We start from the raw sequence: 24,576 nt of genomic DNA on the forward strand, positions 1-24,576 counted from the left end.
ATCACCAAACCAGTGTTGTTCAACATGTCCAAATGGTGAGATGTAAGCAATGATATAAGCAATGATGTAACCAACCGTTTAAGTGGAGATGTCAGTAGCCATGTAAACGATCATGTAAGTAATCTCAATGTAAGCGGTGTCATAAGCAAAGATGTAGAATGGCAATGTAAGCAGAGATGGAAGCCATCTTCCATCATCAATTATGTGTCAGCCATGTTAGCAGAGACGTCAGTAATGTTACGTTAGCCGAGAAATCTGTAAAGAGCGCGATGTGACACCAACATACAACAGACAGATGTGATGTACAATTGTATTCTAAAATAAACTAAGTTTAAACTTCGGTACAGATCACTGCCAAATTTCAGAGTGGTAGTACAAAACAGAGAGGCAGTATAATGTCGAAAGCAGCAACTATAGCAGCAACGACAGAGATGATAATTTCGCCTCACGGCAACAATGGTCCAGTTTTGTGTAAAATAGGCCAAGGCTGAGTATCCAGGGTACGAATGATCTCAATTGTTGTACAAAGAATACGACTGACACATAGCAGTAATGGTACTGGCTGCCGAACAGTTATCGCAATATTTTAGCGGTATTTACAAAATTACTGCGCCGTTCGTTACATTAATGAAATGCAATTAATAATGATAGTACTTAATTAGCTATTCACCGATGTGTTCAGCCCGTTTACTGCCGCCGATCATGTTTTTATAATATATAACGCGGCGGAAGGGAATCATGGCAGTACAAATAGGAGTTTTATCACAACTATCTGTAACAGTTATCGCCATTTCAGAATTTTTCAGGTCATTCGAGAAATAATATATATTTATATTATAAAGTAAAATCGAATAATTGACTGTGTGACTAGTTGAGTGTGTGTTTACAGTACATTGATAGGGAATGAAACAGTTAACGACTTTTGTGAACTTAAACTTGCTACTATATAGATCCTGTGACTAAGTTCAAAATTTGTTGTAGGGCTCATAACCTTATCTTCAATTTTGCTCTTTTCTGTTACTGACCGCGAAGAATTATCTTTTGCTGTCCTTTATTGTTGTCAAATACCGTGGTATTTAATACCGGAATTGGAATTGACCGGAAGTGCGCACGTGTGATACTGATGTATTGGCGATAACGGTTATGCAGCGATACCTGTTCGGGAGCCAGTACGGGAAAGAGGTAACCCTCAACTAAGTTGAGATGTAATCAATTGTGTAAGCATGTGAAGTGGAATATCCTTGTAATGAATCTGTCCCTTTGTGAGATGAATGGTAACCCTATTAACATGAATCTTGTATAAATAAGTGCAAGCAATATACGACGTACCCCTTGCTCCATAAAGTGTTACAAAAGCACATCACTATATCTTCCAAACTTACAATACGGTTAGTTAAGCAAATGTACAAATGTCGTATTACTGGCGTAATCAATCTTTAATGAATCTGCTTCACACGTTCGCCATGTTTTGTCTTCCAGGCTTGAACTGCAAACACGGTGACGTCATCATCAAGATGGGCGAGGTGTATCACCCAGACAAAGCGACTGCGTGTCAGTGTAACTTCGGTAGCCCCTACCTCGGCTTCGGCAGCCTTGAATTAAAGGCAACTTGCACCTCAATCTGAATAAATATGTGTTTGTAGCAATTGGTTATGGTTTGTAGGAATGACTGATGAATTTCAATACTTATTCAACCATCCATTACAGATTGGATGGCCTGGTGTCTGACTTTGAAAATTGATGTCTCGTTGTTCCTGGTGTTGCGCAAGGAATTGTAGTGTCCTTAGCAACGATAACGATCTACAGCAAAATCTTTTTCGAAATTTGCGAAACTAACATATTTCCGTGAAAGATTCTTGTGTTTATGGCTGTCAAGTATGGGTTTTTAAACAATTTGGAACTATAGAAAAATAACTGCATGCAAAATTTCTACAGTAATAGTAACTGAATGTTTAATCTGCAACATTTTAAGTTGTCATTTCGGCCCCGTGAGACCCGGTGTTTGTATTGTATATCTGGACTAAATGTTTTATACCATGTAACACATGACACTGTAATAAACTAATAAACTAACAGAAATAGTCCGCTTATATGGCACTCATACCCAGGCACATTGTCTGGTCAAGGCGCTACGTACATTACTATCCCCGGTCATAGGACACTATGATACTGTTTCAACTCCCTGGCCCATGCTGCCTGTTAGGAGCAATGAACTACAGCTTGTTCAGATTGACCTGAGCTACTCTACATATGCATGACCCGGGAGGTCAAATGGCACAAACGGCAGATCGGGTTATCTTCATTAAATAGGGGTGCAGAGAATGTTATTAATGTTGCATGCATACATAGATTTGTTACAGAACTTGTCCCGGAAAACAACACTTCAGAAAAAAACACCCAATCATGTCATTTTTTAATTGAATTGTTTATACAGTCATATGAGTTAGTTTGGTTTGATAACTTTAAAACTTACGGACTTCAGTTACTTTCACAATCCGATTCACTCTCGCTATCACTCTCTACACCCAGTTCAGTTACCATTTTTTCTATTTCATGCTCAACTGCAATATTTCTGTCCCAATTTACAACATGGGCACAGCAATCAGTCCACTCGATCGTTTACACCAATCATCTGATAAAGGTGCACCCCTTCACGATAATAGACCCAACCAGTTGTGACACGGTCACGCATATCATTAATATTCACTTGATCAGGTCAAACTGAACAAGCTGTAAACACTCACATTGCCAGCACATCGAACGGGTGAACTGAGACAATGTGGCTCTAAGTATCTTGTCCAAGCATACTACGCAAACCTAGGTGTCTCCATCGGGGATCGAACCTTTAGCGGGATAGGTAGACGCCTTACCACCTTATTAGGGTGTACAGCTGGCTATAAAGACACCTACATATGCTGTGTTAGGTCAGTGCGGCCTATACCCTGTACTAGTACACACAACTCAAATGGTAATAGGTCAGAGATTTTAAGGATGTTAGGAAGACTTATAATATGGTTTTACTGTATGATAGTGACGGTAGTTCGAACTGGGTTTCAAAAGTTAGGAATGTTTTATGTACACAAATATTTTGCTTGGGTGGTGAAACAAAGCAGTAGTAGATTCAGCTATTTCTGGCACAGTTGGCAGTCTAAGTAAACTTAGGCTCAGCATTATTCGTTACACTGCTATACTGAGTCTAACAATCCCTAGTAGAAGGAGCATCGATCTACGCCATTGGGATATGATAACGTGGGTCAACCAAGTCAGCGAGTCTGACCACCCGATCCCGTTAGTCGTCTATTACGACAAGCGGGTTGCTGAAGACCAATTATAACCCGGATCTTAGGCAAGGCTACGGAACGGAATGCCAGTGCATAATCAAACCAAATGAACGCAACCCCAATGCCCATTACAATATACATTCAACGCCGTTAGTAAGATGAATCGCTGCATTGTCACTGGTCATTTCTTTTACTCACACATATGCCAACGTTTCCCAACGTTTCCTACTGCACAAAACGTTGCATGCTCAAACAAAATGATTTCTATTTTCAGTTTGTTTGTTTGTTTGTTTTGTTTGTTTGCTTGTTTGTTTAGCGTCACACTGAGCACTATTGTCTCTGTGATGAGTCTTCATTCGTTAATCATATCGAATCCCTTAGTGGGATATACATGTTCGAACATAGAATAACATTTTCGAAAATATCTTATATTTATACGAAGAAAGATCTCCTTTAAAAATGACAAGACTTTCTAAGGTTCAAAGCATTACATGAGGGTGGGGACGAAGAAAAAGTTTCGGAGATCTGTGAGACTGTAGGAGTCGCCATTACAATAATGATTCCTGGGATTTGGAGTGTCATTACAATCACAATATGTCCCGGGTCATAATGTAAGTTCAAAAGTTGAACCTGCGGAACCCAGCATTTTCAATATTGGTGATGCATTTTTCGTGACAGTCTGGGTAGGCCTTTAAGCATCAACTGGGATACAATGGTTCCTTGTTAAAGCCATGTACCTCCATTAGTCTAGCGAGGCGCTACTTCCGGCACTAAGCTTGTAACCGGCCCCCTTTGTGCGCGCAAACTTGCGATGTGCGAGACGGAGCCCAGCTTACCTCCAGTACCATATTTCCGGTGACAAGGGTATATTCAAGAACCAGTTCTGGTTCCAAATTGCGCGACCGCCAAATATAACTTTACTAGACCGGACCAAGTGAACAACCATGCCTGGCTGTCACAGCTGTTGACAGTCGTAATAGTTGGCTAATTTGGGGATGGTTAGATCAGAAATGTGTTATTCCGGCAGGATTATCGGTTCCTTACTGTCAACTGACAACCACGAGACCATTCGAAAGGTATGAAATGTTGTTTGTCACCGTAAGTACTAACGTCTCGCGAAGGAAGTGGTGACATCCAAATTAAAAAGTGTCTAGATCGAGTTATATACTTGTTATATATTCGGATATAATATAGATTTTAATCGCGAACACATATCAATCAGTTACACTTATCTGTAACTTCAATAGGTGCCACTGGAAATCTGATTGGAAGTGACCAGCCTTAAATGTCACGTGTTCATCAAACATACTTTACATGCCAAATCAGGTGACCTATACCTTGAAAGACAGATAACGATTTTCACAACGAAACAACCATTCCAACAGTTGATCGACCTTTCTAGCCTGCTGCCCCAAGCCAAAGATGATAGGTATCCTCCTCCTCTGCTTGGTGAGTTCAGCCCTGGCAGCTGTCATCAACACCACTCCAGTCACCCTCACAACGACTCCTACCACATGCGAACGCCATGGCAAATACTACAAGCTTGGCGAGCATTTCAAACCAACTCCATGCGAGAGGTGTTTCTGTGGAGCTTCCGGTCGAGCTGCCTGTGTATACGTGGACTGCGTACTTGCTTTGTGTGTAGACGCTGTCAAACAACCAGACCAGTGCTGTTCAACCTGTCCAAATGGTTCGTTAATCTCAACATACCAATAGCCTTCGCAAATAGGATTGCATAAGCAAATATGTAGGCAGCAGTATGACTAATGGTATGAGCATGATATGTAAGAGTGAGCGAGTTCAGATTTAGAATCACATATTTCAGACATCCGTGACTAGCACAAGTCACACGTGGATAATAGATATTGTTTGATTGTAAAATCAGTCAACAAATGACAGTAAAACAATTAGAATATCACAGATATAGATTTAAAACTAGCATGTAAGTTATTACATTTTATCGCTATTCAGGGTAATACAGTATAAAACGGGCTATAGATCGCCAACAACTGAAAGTAGATCACCATACTATGCACCATGGGGACTTACAGTACTGTCCATGGACCCTAGCTGGATGTACATCATTCCTTTAGTTGTTGGCGATTATTCAGAAAATTAGCCAAACATTAAAAGCACATAATTTTTTATATTCTACGATTAAAACCACGGAGGATGAAAAATGCTTTGAATGAAATGGGACATACGTATCTTCTCTGGGGAAATAGTTTCCTTTATTTCAACACCATTTGAAGGTGTGGCTATTATCAAATTCAGCTATTTATTCATCCTACCAGGGGCGGTGGGGTAGCCTATTGGTTAACACGTTCGCTCGTCACACCGAAAATCCGGGTTCGATTCCCCGGTCACAAAGTGTGAACCCCATTTCTGGTGCCTCCTGTCGTGATATTGCTGGAATATTGCTAAAAGCGGCGTAAAACTAATTGCAACACATATTATCCAAATTTATCAATTAAAACGATTTCTTTTAAGAAACTAAGATTTAAATGATAACATACCTTAAGAGATCCTTTGAAGGATGGAACTGTGAAATTGTAATCCCTTGTGATGGAAAATCTAGGACAAGCACGACATGACCGTGACTCTTTCATCACAAGGGACACAAAACTTTCGATGAATGCTTCTTCTATTTATATATATCTGCTGTGGCCAACATGGGCGGTGGGGTAGCTGTGTGGCGAGAGCGTTCGCTCGTCACACTGAAGACCCGGGTTCGATTCCCCACATGTGTACAAAGTGTGCAGCCCATTTCTGGTGTCTCCCGCCGTGATATTGCTGAAATATTGCTAAAAGCGGCGTAAAACCATACTCACTACTGTGATCAACACGACATCGTCACAGGATGACCCATGCAAATCTGACAACTCAAACAGGTGTTAACGATAGTTTGCATAAATTTACGTAAGTTATTGATACCTGCTTGGGTGTCACCCTTATTTTGCATTAGATCTCTGATAACATCTATCATCTTATAATCGGTGCATGGCATCAAACGTGGTGTCACAGCACACTGGCGAGTTCTGCCTCAGCAGCAGAATCAGATGTTGTGTAACCAACATGTTCCAACATGGCCAGGTAACCAACAGAGGATGATGTCGTATTGGCCAGTAGCAGAGATCATTATAATTCCATTATTTCGATTTAAAATGGATGTTAACATGATATATTACTAAGAGCCTGAAGACAAGAACGTGAGTGTGAAAATATTAGGTACTGTTTTATGTACATTATTTATATATTCAAGAGGAGTTGTTATTATGGCGTTTGCTCAGGCTGGGAAAATGGAGTTTTTATCTAGTACTCTGGAAGATATCATGTAAGCAATTATACAAGTAAAGGTTCACAAAAGATAAACGTAAGCAGAGATGGAAGACACATTGTAACAATCACAGGCCAAATTCGAAAAAATAGCAAGCGCTTAATAATATCACTGGATATACAACAGAGGCGCACGGTAGTAGAAACAACAAAACCCTTTCCCCATCCATAAGAAGTCTCTCCTAAAATCAGAGTCGATTGTGCAATTTTTGTGACTATATTATGGGTATATATAGTGTTTCAAAAGTGTTACAGCTGTTGTCATTATGATTATTATTAGTCCCCCTTCCATATAATACTTGGGACCCGTGAAGTCCATGCTTGTCCATGCTTGTCTTTGCTTCTCCATGCTTGTCCATGCTTGTCTTTGCTTCTCCATGCTTGTCCATGCTTGTCTTTGCTTCTCCATGCTTGTCCATGCTTGTCTTTGCTTCTCCATGCTTGTCCATGCTTGTCTTTGCTTCTCCATGCTTGTCCATGCTTGTCCATGCTTCTCCATGCTTGTCCATGCTTGTCCATGCTTCTCCATGCTTGTCCATGCTTGTCCATGCTTGTCCATGCTTGTCTTTGCATGCTTGTCCATGCTTGTCTTTGCTTCTCCATGCTTGTTCATGCTTGTCCATGCTTATCCATGCTTGTCCATGCTTGTCCATGCTTGTCGTTAAAGGCGACTAACGGCATCGGGTGATCAGGCTCGCTGACCTGGTTCACACAGGGCATCGTATCTCAATTGCGTAGCTGGATGCTCATGGTGTTGATCATTGGATTGTCTGGTCCAGACTCGGTTATTTACAGACCACAGCCATATAGCTGGAATATTGCTGAGTGCGGCGTTAAACAACAATCAATCATCATGGCAGTTCGACTGTTGAGTAAACAATTGTGTAACACTGGGACATTCAATAAGATGCTTCACTTGTTGATATTTTGACTTCCAGGCTGGAACTGCAAGCACGGTGACGTCATCATCAAGATGGGCGAGGTGTATAACCCTGACCCGACGACCTCGTGTCGATGCAACAACAGTCCTTTCAGCCTGGGAATCGGGATCCATGGCTTGAATGCAGAATGCACCGCCATGTGAATAAAAATACATTTGTATCGCTCTGATAAAGTATTTTGGAATAAATGATGAGTTTCAATAATCATTCAGCTACCCATGACTGATCAGTTGGGCGTTCGTGCCTACGAATCTCTTTTGCGTGGATCGTTGCGGAGGTGAGGTCAGGTCAGGTCAGGTCAGGTCAGGTCAGGGGAGGTCAGGTCAGATCAAGGGAGGTCAGGTCGGGCTGGTCTGGTCTGGTCTGGTCTGGTCTGTCTGGTCTGGTCTGGTCTGGTCTGGTAATAATGCTAATAACAGTTCCACTTGTATAGTGCTTTTGTACACATCTAAGCACGCTCAAAGCGCTTTCTGGTCTGGTCTCGTCTGGCCTCGTCTTGGCTCGTCTCGTCCAGAGTCGACTGGTCACAGACCTCCGCCATTGAACAAGAATAATGATGAGAGAGAACAAACAATATAGCAGTACGCAGCGAATTATTAAGAATATAATAGCAAGTAGTTAGTTGATGTAACACACACTTTCTATTTAACCATCGATGTGGTACGGTTCTAAGACAGTAAGATGAATGTAACTACACGGAGCCAGTGAAGCCAGTTAACTTATGCACACACAATGCTTCGTGTCCATGTGGGCCGAACAGATACGAGAAGTCAGTAGAACAGCTGCACACGGTGTTGGTGTCAGGATGGTACGTATCCCCCGACTTGATGACCACGTCCTTATATTTACAGTTGTTTCCTGAATTAAAATATATGAAGAAATGAATAAATAAAGCCAGTAGCACAAAACAGAGACACTGAACGTTCTACTGTGACGTTGTTCTTCTTTGACGCTATGTATCAATGCTGTAAACCACTAGCATGCCAGGAGAAAGCTGGAATACCGATAGCGGCATCAAACAACACTCACTAGTTCACGTGCAATCAAAGTGCAAATTTTACGTGTGTGTCGATATGAAAATGGAATTTTAGCAGTTCGGGTTTCATTGTATAGTGAATACTGCTAGCAATAGGGGGATATCCAGTCTTTCGTCACACATACTAAACATATCATTTCACATGTATCAAACACACTTACTGGACACCGGCACGTAAATTGTACTGAACGATGGCACGTGACACGTGCTGAACGATTGCACGTCACACGTACTGAACAATGACTCGTCAGACGTACTGAACAATGACATGTGACACCTACTGAACAATGACACGTCTCATGTACTGAACAATGACCCGTTGCACGTACTGAACAATGCCACGCCACGAGTACTGAACAATGACTCGTCACACGTACTGAACAATGACTCGTCACACGTATTGAACAATTACATGTCACACCTACTGAATAATGACACGTCTCATGTACTGAACAATGACTTGTCACACGTACTGAACAATGACACGTCACACGTACTGAATAAAGCCACGTCACAAGTACTGTACAATGCCACGCCACAGGTACTGGACAATGACCTGTCACACGTGCTGTACAATAACACGTCACACGTACTGTATAATAACACGTCACACGTACTGAACAATGACACGTCACACGTACTGTATAATAACACGTCACACGTACTGAACAATAACACGTCACACGTACTACTGAACAATGACACGTCACACATACCGAGCAATGCCACATCACTCACCATCTGGACAAGTCCCACAGCAATGGTTTGGTTTCCGTACAGGGTTGACGCACATCGGAGGAGCACAATCAATGGCCATGCACATCATCCTGCCTTGACTACACGTGCAGGGGGAACATGGGTTCTTATTTACGCGTTCCCCTTCCTTGTAAGTGACCCCGTTGACTACACATCCATTCTCATGGCTGATCACTGCACCCTCTATTATAAAGGAGAAGAGCCCCCCAAAAAGGGTACAGACAGCTAACCTAATTGCCATCATAGAGTCAGTCCACAGCAAATGTGTCTTCTTCTACTCGGACTGATAGCCTATATAGGAGGGAATCTCAAATCTCTTATCAGGAATTGATCAGGTGACTGGACTCCATGAATTATGTCAGCATGTGTTTAAATAATGCTAGGATAAAATAATTATAAGGAAGATATGGCTTCCGGAGTGAAAACGCTAACCGGTGTCAAGGCAAATAATTACCTTTGCAAAATATATCTTTATACTCCTAACCTGTCGAAAGTCTGTTTTGGGGTCTATTCCATCAAGGAAATGGGAGATGACAGAGATATAGTCCTTATTGAGTTTTTGTAACAATAATAAGGCAACTCATCTGGCGCTGAACTCTCATGGGTCTATTTTATCGAGAAAATAAGAGATGGCACAGATATAGTCCTAATTGAGCTTGTGTAACAATAATAAGGCAACACATCTGGCGCTGAACTCTAAGCGCATACTATACCATAGACATGTTTACCCCGGATAAACCAATATGCATGTGAAGTGATAAAAGAGTAATAGTCATATGCCTTATCCCATCGGGTACCCACATTCTGCTGGGCGAAGAGAGGCAAGTACTTGAGGTGAGACAACGCGTTACGAGTGCTTGGTAGGACATGAGCATCCTAGAATCTCTCAGGAGTTAAGCTGCCAAACCAGTCACCCATCCTAGGTCTTCCGTGACCAACGTTGCCTACCTTCAAGTGATTTGGGACCAGGAGCTATATGCACATGACAACACACCACCTAAATAAGAGTGGCCTTATACTTTCCTCGATTTCCAATCATCCATTCATACCTATTTGAAATTACTAATCTGCAGGATTTCAAGTGAGTGAATTTAGTTTTACGCCGATTCTTAGCAATACACCAGCAATATCACGGGGGGGGGGGGGGGCACCAGTAATGGGCTTCACACACTGTACCGATGTAGGGAATCGAACCTGGGTTTTCGGCGTGACGAGCGAACGCTTTAACCACTAGGCGTCTCCACCGCCCGCATGATTTCGAGGGCAGAACCCATTTCTGATGTATCCACTGACAACAGAGTAAGTGTTCGGATAGATTAGTTTGTTTGTTTGTTTGTTTGTTGTTTAACGCCGCCTCAGCAACATCACACTATATGGAGTCTGTAAATATTCGAGCGTGGACCAAACAATCCAGTGATGACATCATGAGTATCTATTTACGCAATAGGGATACGATGGTATACATCAACCTTTGGGGTGCGCCTGGCTACCCGATCCTGTTAATCGTTTTTTACGACAAGCATAAGTATGTGTTAATAAGATTTGGAAGCAGTGAGTGAGTGAGTGAGTGAGTTTGATTTTATGCCGCTTTTAGCAATATTCCAGCAATATCACGGCAGGGGACACCAGAAATGGGCTTCACACATTTTGCCCATGTGGGGAATCGAACCCGGGTCTTCGGCGTGACGAGCGAACGCTTTAACCACTAGGCTACCCCACCGCCCCTTGGAAGTAGTGACATTAATACCGTGAAGAATCTTGCAACATCAAGGAGAAGTCGTATGCTCGATGCCGTAGTAGTCTTCTCCACAAACGTGCATGTAATGCAAATATCTCAATGCATTTTACACATTTAAAGCGAAAACAATATTCTACGATAGTACATTTCGTACACATGGAAAACAACATTATCTGAAGATCAAGCAGATAATAACCTTTCATCAGCATTAGAGTGAATTTAGTTTTACGCCGCTTTTAGCAATATTCAAGCAATATCACGGCTGAGGACACCAGATATGGGCTTCACATATTGTAGCCATGTGGGGAATCGAACCCGGGTCTTTGGCGTGACGAGCGAACGCTTGAAACACTAGGCTTCCCCACCGCCCCATCAGCATCAGTATGGAAAGGGGTTCGAGGGAATATTATTAGATGACCACATGGTATTGAGGTCGATATTGCCTCTCGTCTAACAGCTCAGATCTGGAAAAATAGTTTTTAAAGAATAAAAAAGCCCATAACAATCTTAAATTCAGGCCTAGAGCTGAAGCAATCTAGACTTGCTAAATCATTCTAGACTTAAATAAGACTCACATTAAATATGTTTTCAAGGGTGGGGACACAGGCTAAGGTTTCACCTGATTCATTTTATCTGATCTTCTAAAGGTCGCCAAGTTAATCACCTGATAGGTCTACAGATAAGAAACACTACTATAAAGTAAACGTCTCAATATTCCGGGTCACTTCTGCCGCAATGATCGGAACAGTCGTGTCATCTGCCATATTCCTGGCGCTCGTCGTCTGCTCCGAGTCTGCATCACTTCTGCAGCTGACAAATGTGTGTATCAAACTAAGACTTACCAGATTGGTGAAAGAACCGAGAGCGCGTGCATGCCCTGCACGTGCATGCAGGGTGGCCGGATGTCTTGTCTGGCTATAGACTGCTTCTTCCCTTCACTCTGCGTCGACCCTGTTCGGAAACCGGGACAGTGCTGTCAGACTTGTCCAAACGGTATTTATTCACATATATTTATCTATTTCATGTTCTTTTTCATTTTCTGTCATACTCTATAAACTTAAATGTGAGGTGTGAAGCTGTGATTATAATTACCGATGATTAACTAAGTTACAGTACTGTCTGTTTTGTATTGAGCGGGCATGGATTTTCACTTTGGCGGCAGAGGTGAGGTGAGGTGAAATTGGGTTTAACGTCGTGCTTGAGAATATTTCGCTCATATGACGACGTGCATGCGTGTGTATGTGTATGTGCGGCTGCTTGTACTAGCCCAGACTGAAGCTGGTTTTATAGTGCTAGCCCACTGAGATACCATGCCGCAGTGAAGCAGGAATACCCCACTCAGACACATTATACTGACTCCGAGTCGACCAGTCCTTGTTGAACCCATTAATGCCGAGCGCCAGGCAGGAACCAACAAGTACAATATTTTAACGTCATTTGGTATGACGCGGTCAGGGATCGAACCCGCGACCTTCCGCTCTCCAGGCGGACGCTCTAACCACTACACCACTGAGGCGGTCCTTTGGCGGCAGAACCACATGCCGACATGTACACACAGTGCGCATGCGTGGTTCAGAAAACATGTACAGGTTCAATCTTACGAAGTGTTTTATTTAATTATGTGTTGAAAAATGTAATTGTCTTGTTGGACACTGTTTCTACATACTTTCTAGGAACATGACTTTGATGTGTCCAAGCAGTGCAACATATTGTCGTACTTAGGGTTGGTTCTCACATGCAATATGAAGCAACGACTTGGAACATGCCATAGGTCCTGTGTAAGTCTTGCGAGGCGCTACTTCCGGCATTAAGCTGGTTCCCGGCTCCCTTTGTGCGCGCCAACTTGCGATATGCGAGACGGGGCCCAGTTTACTTCCGGTACCAGATTTCCGGTGACAGGCGTATATTCAAGAACCAGTTCTGGTTCCAAATTGCGCGAACGCCAAATATGACTTTACTAGACCGGACCAAGTGTACAACCATGCTTGGCTGTCACAGCTGTTGACAGTCGTAATATATAGTTGGCTAATGTGGGAATGGTTAGATCAGAAATGTGTTTTTCCTGCATGGATTATCGGTTCTTTACTGTCACCTGACAACCATGAGACCAAGGTATGAAACGTTGTTTGTCACCGGAAGTACGACGTGCCGTAACTCGCTTATATCTCTCTATTGGGTGATTTGTACTCCTGTACCACAGTCTAAGTAAACTTAGGCTCAGTATTATTCATTACAATGCTATACTGAGTCTAACAAACCCTAGTAGAAGGCCGCGTCAGCTAACCTTTTGGACTGACCAATCAGAACACATCTTACCAAATCGCGAACGTTAACATTCGCACATACCGTTTGAACCTTTACCTCAAAAACTAGAACCATTCCGAATGTTATTTTCAGCACGATCGCTTCCGAGTGATGCACATGAAGCGCGCAATGAGTAAACTGTCACTGAACATAGCGTTTATGTCATCTTGCGGAAATATAAGCTACTAGTAACCATATGATTAGAAACCGCTGAGCGTATATATATACATGTATATATAAACTGCAGGTCAAATATCTGTGTTTTAGTGCGGAGTTTCGTTTGTTGATAGATCAGTGTCAGCGACCAGGGAAGAGAAAATCCCCGAATAAGTAGTCATTGTCTGATTGGTTCAAGAATAATACTGAGCCTAAGTTTACTTAGACTGTCCAGTACCACCAAGTCGAACTGCTAGATTTGTACTCCTGTACCACAGTCTATGTAAATTTAGGCTCAGTATTATTCGTTACACTGCTATACTGAGTCTAACAAACCCTAGTAGAAGGTCGCGTCAGCTAACCTTTTGGACTGACCAATCAGAACACATCTTACCAAATCGCGAACGTTAACATTCGCACATACCGTTTGAACCTTTACCTCAAAAACTAGAACCATTCCGAATGTTATTTTCAGCACGATCGCTTCCGAGTGATGCACATGGAGGACGCAATGAGTAAACTGTCGCTGAAAATAGCGTTGTTGTCAGTATTCAAGGATGTCATTTTGCGGAAATATAAGCTAATAGTAACCATGTTATTAGAAACCCCTAAGAGTATATATATATATGTATATATATATATATATATATATATATATATAAGTTGTCATTGATCGATTGGTTAAAGAATAGTACTGAGCCTAAGTTTAGACTGTCCAGTACCACCAAGTCGAACTGCTAGATGCAACTCAATAGAAGACGACAAGACTGTAATTTTGATCAGAATAGTTACTCCTCAGGATTTGTTTCTGGATGTTGGGATTACAGGACTCTCTTCGCTTTGAATAGTTAATGTCAGACAAGATCATCAATTATCTGAAAAGTTCAGTTATTTGTCAGCTCCTTGTGCCAAAAAGGAATTGGGTCAGTATTGTTTATTGCCATGTATTATACTTGATGCTAGTTCTGATCTGATACCAGTAAACTAGAATCAACACATTGTATCTTCTAAAACTCATGAAACAAATGATACTGGCGACACATATCCTCCATAAATAGACCCGTGAAATTCCTGGTTAGAATTGGTCATCAGTAGCCCATGCTTGTCATACTAGGCGACTAATGGAATCGGGTGGTCAGGCCCGCTGACTTGGTTGACACATGTCATCGTATCCCAGGTGCGTAGATCGATGCTCATGATGTTGATCTCTGGATTGTCTGGTTCAGCCTCGTTTGTTTAAATCCCACCGTCATATAGCTTGAATATTGCTGAGTGCGGTGTTGAACAACCCAATCTCCATGAAGGGGTTATAGCTGAAACGGCCCCAAGTCGAAACGGCCCCAAATGTTTTGGCTGAAATGGCCCCATGTTTGCCAAAATGACCCCAAAATAATCCGTTTTATTTCAATGTGTGTCCTTAGTAATAAATGATAGATCAAAACGCATATTTTTCAATTACTTATTAAATTAATTAGCTTTGACATTTTCATCATGATTTTATTCTGTTTAAATGGCCATGAGGCCAATAATACATGTGGAAGATATGAATCAAACGAACTGAATAATGTACAGATCGTCTAACAATATTCACTAGAATTTAAGTTTGACAAATAAAACATAAGATTTCAGAATCAGAATTCAAATTGTTAAAAAATACATCCATACCATAAAGTCACACATACAGTCATTAAAACAACATTGAAGTAGCAGCTGTTCTGTCGTGTGAATCCTGACAGAGCTGAATGTTTTGACAAACATTAGCAATAGTACATAAATGAATATGATAAAATATAGTCTATGAACTCAAGACTATGGCATAGTGTTCTCTGTGTCAATGATATACAGTATTTATTGATGGGGATAGATGGTTACTGTACATCTCATTAATGACACAACGCTGTGCGGTTTGCAATAAGACTGTCCGGAAAAACCAGCACGCCATTAGCTGTGATGGTTGTCAAACCTGGACACACCGTCTTTGCAGCACAGGGATTTCAGCACTCAGATACAAGGAAATATGCAAGCAAAGAAGATATTCCCTTCACATGTGAACCATGTTCCCATTATGTAACTTCAGATTACACTAAAATTGAAAACAAAATACATTGTCAAGCACGTTAATGGTACTGCTGCTGTGTGCGTTAAGGAGTGTATTGTTTGGACTTTGTTCTGTTTTCAATATATGTTACATGTCAATATAAAATGCTCAAATATATTTCACGTCGTTTCTTTTGCAATTGTACAGGGTCAAACATCGGGGCCGTTTTGCACTGGGGCCGCCTTTAGCCGAGCAAAATTGGGGCCGTTTTGCCATGGGGCCGTTTTAACCTGATCCCCCATGAATGAAGTTGACTTGTAGATATTCGGAATCCAAGTATTTCACTATTGGTACAGTAATCACTTCTACTCTGGCTATTATACATGGATTGAAGCCACAGACAGCAAGCGCCGATGTGAACAGCTTATCGAAACAATGTTACGGAAGAGTTAGATTTGACGGTGGTTGTGGTGGGGTCATGGTGTGACATTATTCTTCGTCCTCGATCCAAATTAATCCTTTGTTCCAATATCATGCAATTCTTATTCCACTACTCTAGTGAAATGGTCACTACGAGTTCATACTTGTTCCAACATATCCGTTTCCACACTGTCAGGTCACAAGTTGACCTTTCTCATCAACATCACAATCTAAAACGATATATATAGGTGAAACAGTGGCCACGCACAGAGTGGGTTTACTGCCATTTCTATTTATATAGACATGGAAAAAAGTTATGTTTGGCCAACATAGTCTATATCACGGACTGTCTTATCATTAACATCTGGACCATGGTACCCAGCATACAGTGGTTTACCAGGGATTGGCAATGAACGATCACTTTTATCAGACATTCCTCTCGTGAGATTTCTTGACATAACGTATTTTCACCACCTTCCTGTTTCATGGAATTATTTCAAATACCGCTAAAAACTTCACAAGCTCAAGAAAGCCCAGCCAGAAATTCAGAAACATAGTTAAACAAACACATTTGACACCTTTCATTAGGCCAATGTTTTTAGGTCCACGAACAATATTGCCCAAAACAAAGTAAGGTTAAGAGCTTAGGACTCCTGAACTGACACCATGACAACAAAACAAGGTAATGTTAATGTCATCATCCCAGTGCTCCTCAATTTCAAAACAATAAGTCCTCATCATATGCTTATAAGGGACCGTTCATAATTTATGTACATGCTTAGCCATATAAATCAAAATCACCCTACCTAGCCATAAATTATGGACGGTCCTTAGTGTGATGGTATATCTCTGAAGCTCCATGAGATTCAGGATGATATTCATAAGAGTTACCTGATTTAACCGATGAATCGCCTGTTTGACTTCAAACTGGAGACATGATCTGACTGAATAGTCCTAGACAAACCAAACAAATGAAGACGTTCACCAAAACCTTGATAATTTTCCGGTAAGGAGTAGCCTCAGGGAGCCTTGTGGCAGCACACATGATAGTAAGCATGTACAGATTACCTGACCATCAATGATGACCCTGCTGTAGAGTTCTACAAAGCTGGAACGGTTTTCAAAGTAGCGAATGTTTTATTGGTTTACATGTCAGGTTTTGCAAGAATTAGCTAAATCATATCGCATGTAAGGCCAACAGAAAGGCCACACAATCTTGTCAGAAGTGACACAAATCAAAGGTGCCAAACTCAAACATGTTTTCAAATCAGTTTCGAAATACAATCTGATGAAAAGCTCTCCATCAATTATAAGCATGTAGATCTGGCGGATTTATGTTGTTCACCTCTTTCCTTTAATATATTTCTAAGAACCCGTCAGTGACCATATATACCTCAGTGCTATTTAATTAGCGTCACAAGCCCCTGTGTGGGGGATTCTCTGCAGGTGAGGTGTTACTCAAGCGTAGGCGACGTGGTCGTTCTTTCAGTACTATGGTGGTTTCACCAAATTCAGATTATCTGACCTAAAACTATGAACACGAAATTCCTATAGATAAGACGACCTACTATAAATGTAACGTCCTACCATTATTGCTCACATCTCGTTCAGAATGATCGGAACACTCGTGTCGTCTGCCATATTCCTGGCTCTTGTTGTCTACTCCGAGTCTGCATCACTTCCGGTGATTGCAGCTGCAGTTGACAAATGCGTGTATCAAAACAAGACTTACATGGTTGGTGAAAAGACAGACAGTGCGTGCATGCCCTGTGAGTGCACCCAAAGTGGCCGTATGGCTTGTATGGTGATTGACTGCTTCTTCCCGTCTATCTGTGTCGACCCTGTTCGGAAACCGGGACAGTGCTGTTCATCTTGTCCAAACGGTATTTATGCAGATATTTTTGTTCAATTGACATGTCAGACTTTGACGTGTAAAACTGTGACAAAAAGTACCGATATTATGATTTGATATAGCAGGGATAATTTGTATACCCTTAAAAATAATGTCCCTGACGTAACCATTTCAAATCATTCGATACAATTCCATACAATTTCACAAAGACATTCAAGACAAACCATCGTTATCTCGGCCTCAGTTGCTGAAATTGTATCTTAATATAATAACAAGCTCTTAGTAAGAAGAGGGGCGGTGGGGTAGTCTAGTGGTTAAAGCGTTGGCTCGTCACGCCGAAGACCCGGGTTCGAATCCCCACATGAGTGCAATTTGTGAAGCCCATTTCTGGTGTCCCCCGCCGTGATGTTGCTGGAATACTGCTAAAAGCGGTGTAAACGAAATTCAGTCAGTCAGTCAGTCTTAGTTAGAAGAACCAAATAAGCACGTGTTACAGGTAGTGGGGAGTTATTTTAAAACACCTGGTTCAGGAGCCAAACATTAAAAGCGTAAACTGCTGTGCTTTAATTGTTGTTACGAAATGTATTAGTTCGGCTTTGGGGTTGTTGTTTCAATAAACTGCCACCTTTCTAATGAAAGATTGTATATTGATTTTCAAGAACAAGACTTAGTTGAGTCCCAGCATGATGCACTTTTGTTTTCTTTCTTTTTTTTATTTGCATGATACACTTTGCTCTAACGACTTGCAGCATGTAAGAACCAGAGTCACGTGAAAGATCTTGCAACGGACTCCCTCCCCCCTCCAACCGATTGATTTTGCAACAAACGTCAGTTTCAGGACCACCATCTTGTAGCTTTATTGCCTTTGTACAATAGATGTTTAATGCAGTAGGGTCTTAGTGTGTTAAATCAAATGCTTATCCGAGAGGTTTAGTTTAACTGCTTATCAGAGTGTGTATGTTTAAAGGTAAAATCTGAGCTATCGTATGTATATTTATTTAAAGAAATACTTCATAACTCTGGCTAGTCATTTGGGTTGGAAGACTTCCCAAGAGGAGGTTGCCTATTTAGATGTCAATATATAAACTTAATATTCCTTTTACTCTCTGGGACAAAAGCATGAACTTGACTTCGTAAAGATGCGTTGGTGCCCCGACAGAAGTTCAATGAACGTCGATTCTCTCTATCTGTCCACAAGCTGGTTATGTAACAGGCGCTTTCACGTCGTGACATCGTACACCAGATTTCATACCCTCAGTGTATTTAGAACTGACCAGCTTTCTTGTGTTGCAATTTGTGTATATTCGCCTGTTGTAATACTGCTGGAGTTCAACGTACCAGTGCTTACCTAAAAGTGTCAACGATTTAGCTTGAAGTTCATATTGTTACGTTCACATGTGCATACTCATACGCGGTAAAAAGTTCCTTTGTTCAATTACAAGATTATTTAAAGGTTAGGCGACGCAATCGTTTGTTAAGTACCATAATGGTTTCACCGAATTCAGATTATCTGACCACAATATGGGAACAAGACATTCCTATAGATAAGACGACCTATTATATACTAAGCAGCAAAAGAAACGTCAGTTTGGAGTTTTCCTTCGCAGAAACGGAAAACTGTAAACTTGCAAACTCATTTAATATTTTGATTGTATATTTTTTGACAACATCTCCAACTTTACCTGAGCAAAGACATTCCTTCCCAAACTCAGAATGGAACCCAGGAAATGGTCTCAAAAACGCAAACTGATCTCGGAGATGGTACGATGTTCTCCATGTTTTCCATGCAACTCATGCTGCACGTGCTGTTCACAAGTACCAGCCCTATAAAATGCACCCCCCAAACCTGGTTGAAACATTCCCATTACAACGTCAGCAGGATGCTCCTTCTCATGGCAGCTCAGAGGAACCAGGCGCAAGGAAGACTTGAAACTGGCCACACAGCACAAGCCGTTGCCAGTCACTCCCAGGTCAACGTTCGTACCATCTACGGGCTGCAGTAACGTTTCCGAACCACCAACACCACAAATGATCGCCCCCGTACTGGCAGACCAAGGGTGACCACAAGACGTTAAGACAGCCATGTTGTGCGGCAGCATGTACAGAATCCCTTCATGCAGGCATCCGAAACAGCACGCTAGACAATGGGAACACACGGAAGACCAATCAGTACTGATACAGTACGCCGACGTCTTAACAGCGGGAACCTCCATTGCCGTAGACCTTACTGTGGACCTATCCTCACCACTCGTCATCGGCGTGAACGTCTACAGTTTGCCCTACAACACCAAAACTGGCGATACAGGCAATGGAGAACTGTTTTTGTTCACAGACGAGAGTCGGTACTGCGTATCAACTGCACATGGCAGAACACGAACATGGCGACGACGTGGCCAGCGTTACTCAGACCAATGTGTTATGGAAAGAGACTCATGGAGAGGTGCAAGCATGGTATTGGGTGGAATAGGCCTGAACCAGAGAGTGGGTCCTGTGGTGTTCCAGAACCTTGGTCCAGGGAGAGGAGGCAACATCACAGCGGTCCGCTACATCGACCAAGCCCTAATACCCAACGTCATACCACATTTCGCACGTCACCGGAACAACATTTTCCAGCATGATAACGCCCGGACCCATACTGCCAGAGCTACACGGGACTTCCTACAGCAGAACGGTGTCAACATTATGCCGTGGCCAGCCCTTAGTCCTGATTTAAACCCAGTTGACCATCTTTGGGATGAAATTCAAAGGAGACTGAATCATGTCATATCAAGGCCGATTTATTGCGCCAGGCCTTTCTCAGGGTTGGTTCCAGGTGCCAATGGCCTTCACCAATCGGTCAATTGGTGCACTCCATGCATAGACGCCTATCTAATTTTGAATTCGTATTGACGTTTTTGTTTTGCTGCTGAGTATAGATGTAACGTCTCGCTCACTTCTCCCTCACAATGGTCGGAACATTCGTATTCCTAGCTCTACACCGAATCTGCATCACTTCCCGTGATTGCAGCTGCAGCTGCAGTTGCCACACACATGCAAGGAAAAGCCACCTGCTTGATATCGGAGTTGCAATAAAGAAGTTGACTATCCAAAGAACTTTTCCTTCATCTTTACAACTTCTAAAATGCCTCTCAAAGAAAGGAAAAGCCAATTGTCAACCTGCGAAAACACTCGAACATTAAGCACATGTCAAGTAGTGTATTACATCGGTCATCAATACTTGTCATTGATACATTATATACGGAAATGACCTTCAATTATTGAAACTTTTTAAGACTATGCTTGGGCTTTGAATGTTGTAATCTTGATTCAGCAACTTCTGAACTGGCGTTGTAGCGTGGTAGCGTGTTCTGTCTAAATGGTTGTACCCATCACAAACCGATGTACCCATCACAAACCGATGCAAAGGCTCTTCAATACTGTAACTGTCATCCACTGAAAATATAGAATATGTATTCTGGCTGTTTAATCCTTCATACATATGGTATGGAAAGTTAAAAGGAAAACTGCAAAGAGATGAGATGAGATCCAATGATCGCTTGATATATTTTCAAATATAAAATTATCATTTAATAAAAGTTTATATGATGTAATGTTGAGCACGGTGCACATAAAACGACAGCAGTGAATGGTGAACACCTTCAAGCCACATGTCACTTCAGACCGTTTCTTTATCTTATCTGCGTTAATTTAGGCTACGTCGCCAATCCTTTTCTTCCTGGCTGTTAGTCAGGCAACAGATTTCAGCCATGTTGTTTTTCTATCCATCTGCTTCCTTCCACTGTTGACCAGTGAAGCTGCTTCCATTGCAACCAATAACGACCTTTGCGTCATTGGTAACAAAACGTATCATGCGGGCGAGACCATTAGCAATAACCCCTGCCGGCCGTGCAGGTGTGGAGGGGGAAATGCCATCTCTTGTATGATAGTGGACTGTGCCATGGTCATGTGTGTGGATCCCACCAGGAAGGATGGCCAGTGTTGCCAGTATTGTCCTAATGGTAAGAAATATAGAGTGTGTTCGTCAAGGACCTGTTTTCCATCATGTGTTATTTGTGACATTACCAAGAACATGATTTATTGCCATACTCCTGTCCGTGGGTTAAATCGAAGTGACAGTCTCTAGATCCTGCTTGACTTCATCAATGAGCTGTGATGCAAGAGTGTATTACAAATAGTGTTGAATATTGAATCCTGATTTTACTGAATGTGGCCTCAAATGACACAAAAACATTGGTGCCAAGATTAATTTCGGTGATTATTTGTACTTCTCACACATGCTTTTAAAGATGTTAAAAAACGTTGAATTCAAAATTATCCAACATGGCGGTGATGTGTAAACAATCGAATCTGGACCATACCATACAGTAATCAATAGCATGAACACAAATCTATGTAACAATGTAACAGGGATATGCTGACATGTGCCAGCGAAGTCAGTGAGCCTGACCACCAGACCCCTTTTACGAAAAAGCATCGGTTGCTGAAGGTTGTAGTCCGTTATAACAGAAGCTCCATATATAATATTTACAGTAACCTTGTCCACAAGATAGTTTGCTATATCCGTCAATTTACAGTTCACAGTTTATATAACAGTTACGCGACGCCATTTGAGACATCAGTGCCCAAACAGGATTTTGTCATTCTCAACACAAAAGTAAACCTCGTCAACCTATCCTACCCCAAAACGGTAGGGCCTATTCCATGGTCTTGACCATGCATGTAGAGTCCAGAAAACCAATAATTATATGTCTGTGTTGATGTTGCAGGAAGGAACTGCAAGTACAACGATCACATCATCAAGGAGGGAGAAGTCTACAAACCCGACGCCAACACCGAGTGTAAATGCAACAAGCAAATATTCGGTGTCAACGCCCTGAAGGCTGTGTGTGTGTCAAGTCGGCCTAGTCTGTCTCTAATACCTCAGAAATAAATCTTCTAAACTATAAGCGAGTTGTCATTTCACATAATCAGTCATAATAATGTGTCTTCAGTATAGCAGTATTCCAGCTATATGACGGCTGGCTGAATATAAAAGAGGCTGGACCAGTCAATCCTAGGATATACACTTATGGGGTACCCTAGTGACTAAAGCCGATTACCCGAGTTTGATTCCCCCCACATGGGTACAATGTGCGAGGTCCATTCCAGGTGTCCCCTACAGTGATGTTGCTAGAATACTTCTATAAGAGGTGTAACGTCTGCTTCACTCACTCCTTTATGTTATTAAAACGTTCATTCATGGGGAGCAGTATATGATACGAAAATACCAAACACAAAGCTTCACTCACCACTTTATATTACTAAACATTCATTCACACCCGACAATGTGGGATCAGTATGATACGACAATACCAAACACAAAGCGCAATGGATATCTTGTCCAAACAAGGAATACCGGGAACTCAGGGAGTATTCTGGCTATAAGACTGAGTTAGTGAGTTAGTTTGACGCCGCCTTAAACAGTATTCCCGTGACATCCCAGCGAGGTGAGATGATGCATGTCTCAGACGTTTATCGCTTGGTGAACTACACTCTTGGAAAGACTCTGGGGACTCTGATAATTGAATGGACGACTGTTATATCATGTACAATGATACATAATGTCCTATAGTTATATACTGCCCTATAGCTTGAACTGAAATTCTTGCGATCCTGACACTGACGGTAAAGTTATCTGGCATAATTAGCAGCCACCTTTCCCGACTCTTCGTCCAACTGAAATGGTTAGATATACTTCACACTAGATACTTACAATATTATGGTGAGGTGAAGTGAGGTGAAATTGGGTTTAACGTCACGCTGAAGAATATTTCGCTCATATGACGACGTGCGTGCGTGTGTATGTGTACGTGTGGCTGCTTGTACTAGCCCAGACTGAAGCTGGTTTTATAGTGCTAGCCCACTGAGATACCATGCCGCAGTGAAGCATGAATACCCAACTCAGACACATTATACTAACTCCGAGCCGACCAGTCCTTGTTGAACCCATTAATGCCGAGCGCCAGGCAGGGACCAACAAGTACCATATTTTAACGTCTTTTGGTATGACGCGGTCGGGGATCGAACCCGCGACCTTTCGCACTCCGGGCGGACGCTCTAACCACTACACCACGGAGGCGGCCACCTTTATTGTTGTCAAATACCGTGGTAATTAATACCGGAATTGTAATTGACCGGAACTGCGCACGTGTGATACTGATGTATTGGCGATAACGGTTACGCGGCGATACCTGTTCGGGAGCCAGTACGGGAAAGAGGTAACCCTCAACTAAGTTGAGATGTATTCAGTTGTGTAAGCATGTGAAGTGGAATATCCCTTTAATGAATCTGTCCCTTCGTTAGATGAATGGTAACCCTATTAACATGAATCTTGTATAAATAAGTGCCAGCAATATACGACGTACCCCTTGCTCCATAAAGCACACGGTAAATCACATCACTATATCTTCCAAACTTACAATACGGTTAGTTAAGCAAATGTACAAATGTCGTATTACTGGCGTAATCGGTCTTTAATGAATCTGCTTCACATGTTCGCCATGTTTTGTCTTCCAGGCTTGAACTGCAAACACGGTGACGTCATCATCAAGATGGGCGAGTTGTATCACCCAGACAAAGCGACTGCGTGTCAGTGTAACTTCGGTAGCCCCTACCTCGGCTTCGGCAGCCTTGAATTAAAGGCAAATTGTACCTCAATCTGAATAAATATATTTCTGTA

General features: G+C 42.0%; 3 protein-coding genes and 1 long non-coding RNA gene across 5 annotated transcripts; 3 read left to right on the plus strand and 1 right to left on the minus strand.

Annotated features, from left to right (window-relative positions):
• On the plus strand, positions 1-1,642 carry LOC124278535. Its single transcript, XR_006899113.1, has 2 exons — positions 1-35; positions 1,480-1,642. It is a non-coding gene; the product is annotated as an uncharacterized LOC124278535 (long non-coding RNA).
• A 2,998-nt stretch (positions 1,643-4,640) lies between these two features.
• Positions 4,641-24,576, plus strand: LOC124278538 (von Willebrand factor C domain-containing protein 2-like). 2 transcript variants are annotated; one of them, XM_046714267.1, is made up of 2 exons: positions 4,641-4,971; positions 24,414-24,576. In XM_046714267.1, the coding sequence occupies exons 1-2, from the start codon at positions 4,704-4,706 to the stop codon at positions 24,557-24,559; spliced, it is 414 nt and encodes a 137-aa protein (XP_046570223.1). In that variant the 5' UTR covers positions 4,641-4,703; the 3' UTR covers positions 24,560-24,576. The 2 variants fall into 2 exon arrangements, with proteins under 2 accessions (XP_046570223.1, XP_046570222.1); XM_046714266.1 differs by lacking the exon at positions 24,414-24,576 and adding an exon at positions 7,556-7,716.
• On the minus strand, positions 8,135-9,691 carry LOC124278537 (von Willebrand factor C domain-containing protein 2-like). Its single transcript, XM_046714265.1, has 2 exons — positions 9,333-9,691; positions 8,135-8,416 (listed from the first exon to the last, which is right to left on the minus strand). Exons 1-2 carry the CDS (start codon positions 9,592-9,594, stop codon positions 8,250-8,252), a joined length of 429 nt encoding a protein of 142 aa, XP_046570221.1. The 5' UTR covers positions 9,595-9,691; the 3' UTR covers positions 8,135-8,249.
• On the plus strand, positions 17,580-22,801 carry LOC124278536 (von Willebrand factor C domain-containing protein 2-like). The gene is made up of 2 exons (XM_046714264.1): positions 17,580-17,889; positions 22,625-22,801. Exons 1-2 carry the CDS (start codon positions 17,619-17,621, stop codon positions 22,786-22,788), a joined length of 435 nt encoding a protein of 144 aa, XP_046570220.1. The 5' UTR covers positions 17,580-17,618; the 3' UTR covers positions 22,789-22,801.

The sequence above is a fragment of the Haliotis rubra genome, unplaced genomic scaffold (assembly GCF_003918875.1).
Source record: "Haliotis rubra isolate DU_JTF1 unplaced genomic scaffold, ASM391887v1 Scf2392, whole genome shotgun sequence".
NCBI classification, from domain to species: Eukaryota; Metazoa; Mollusca; class Gastropoda; order Lepetellida; family Haliotidae; genus Haliotis; species Haliotis rubra.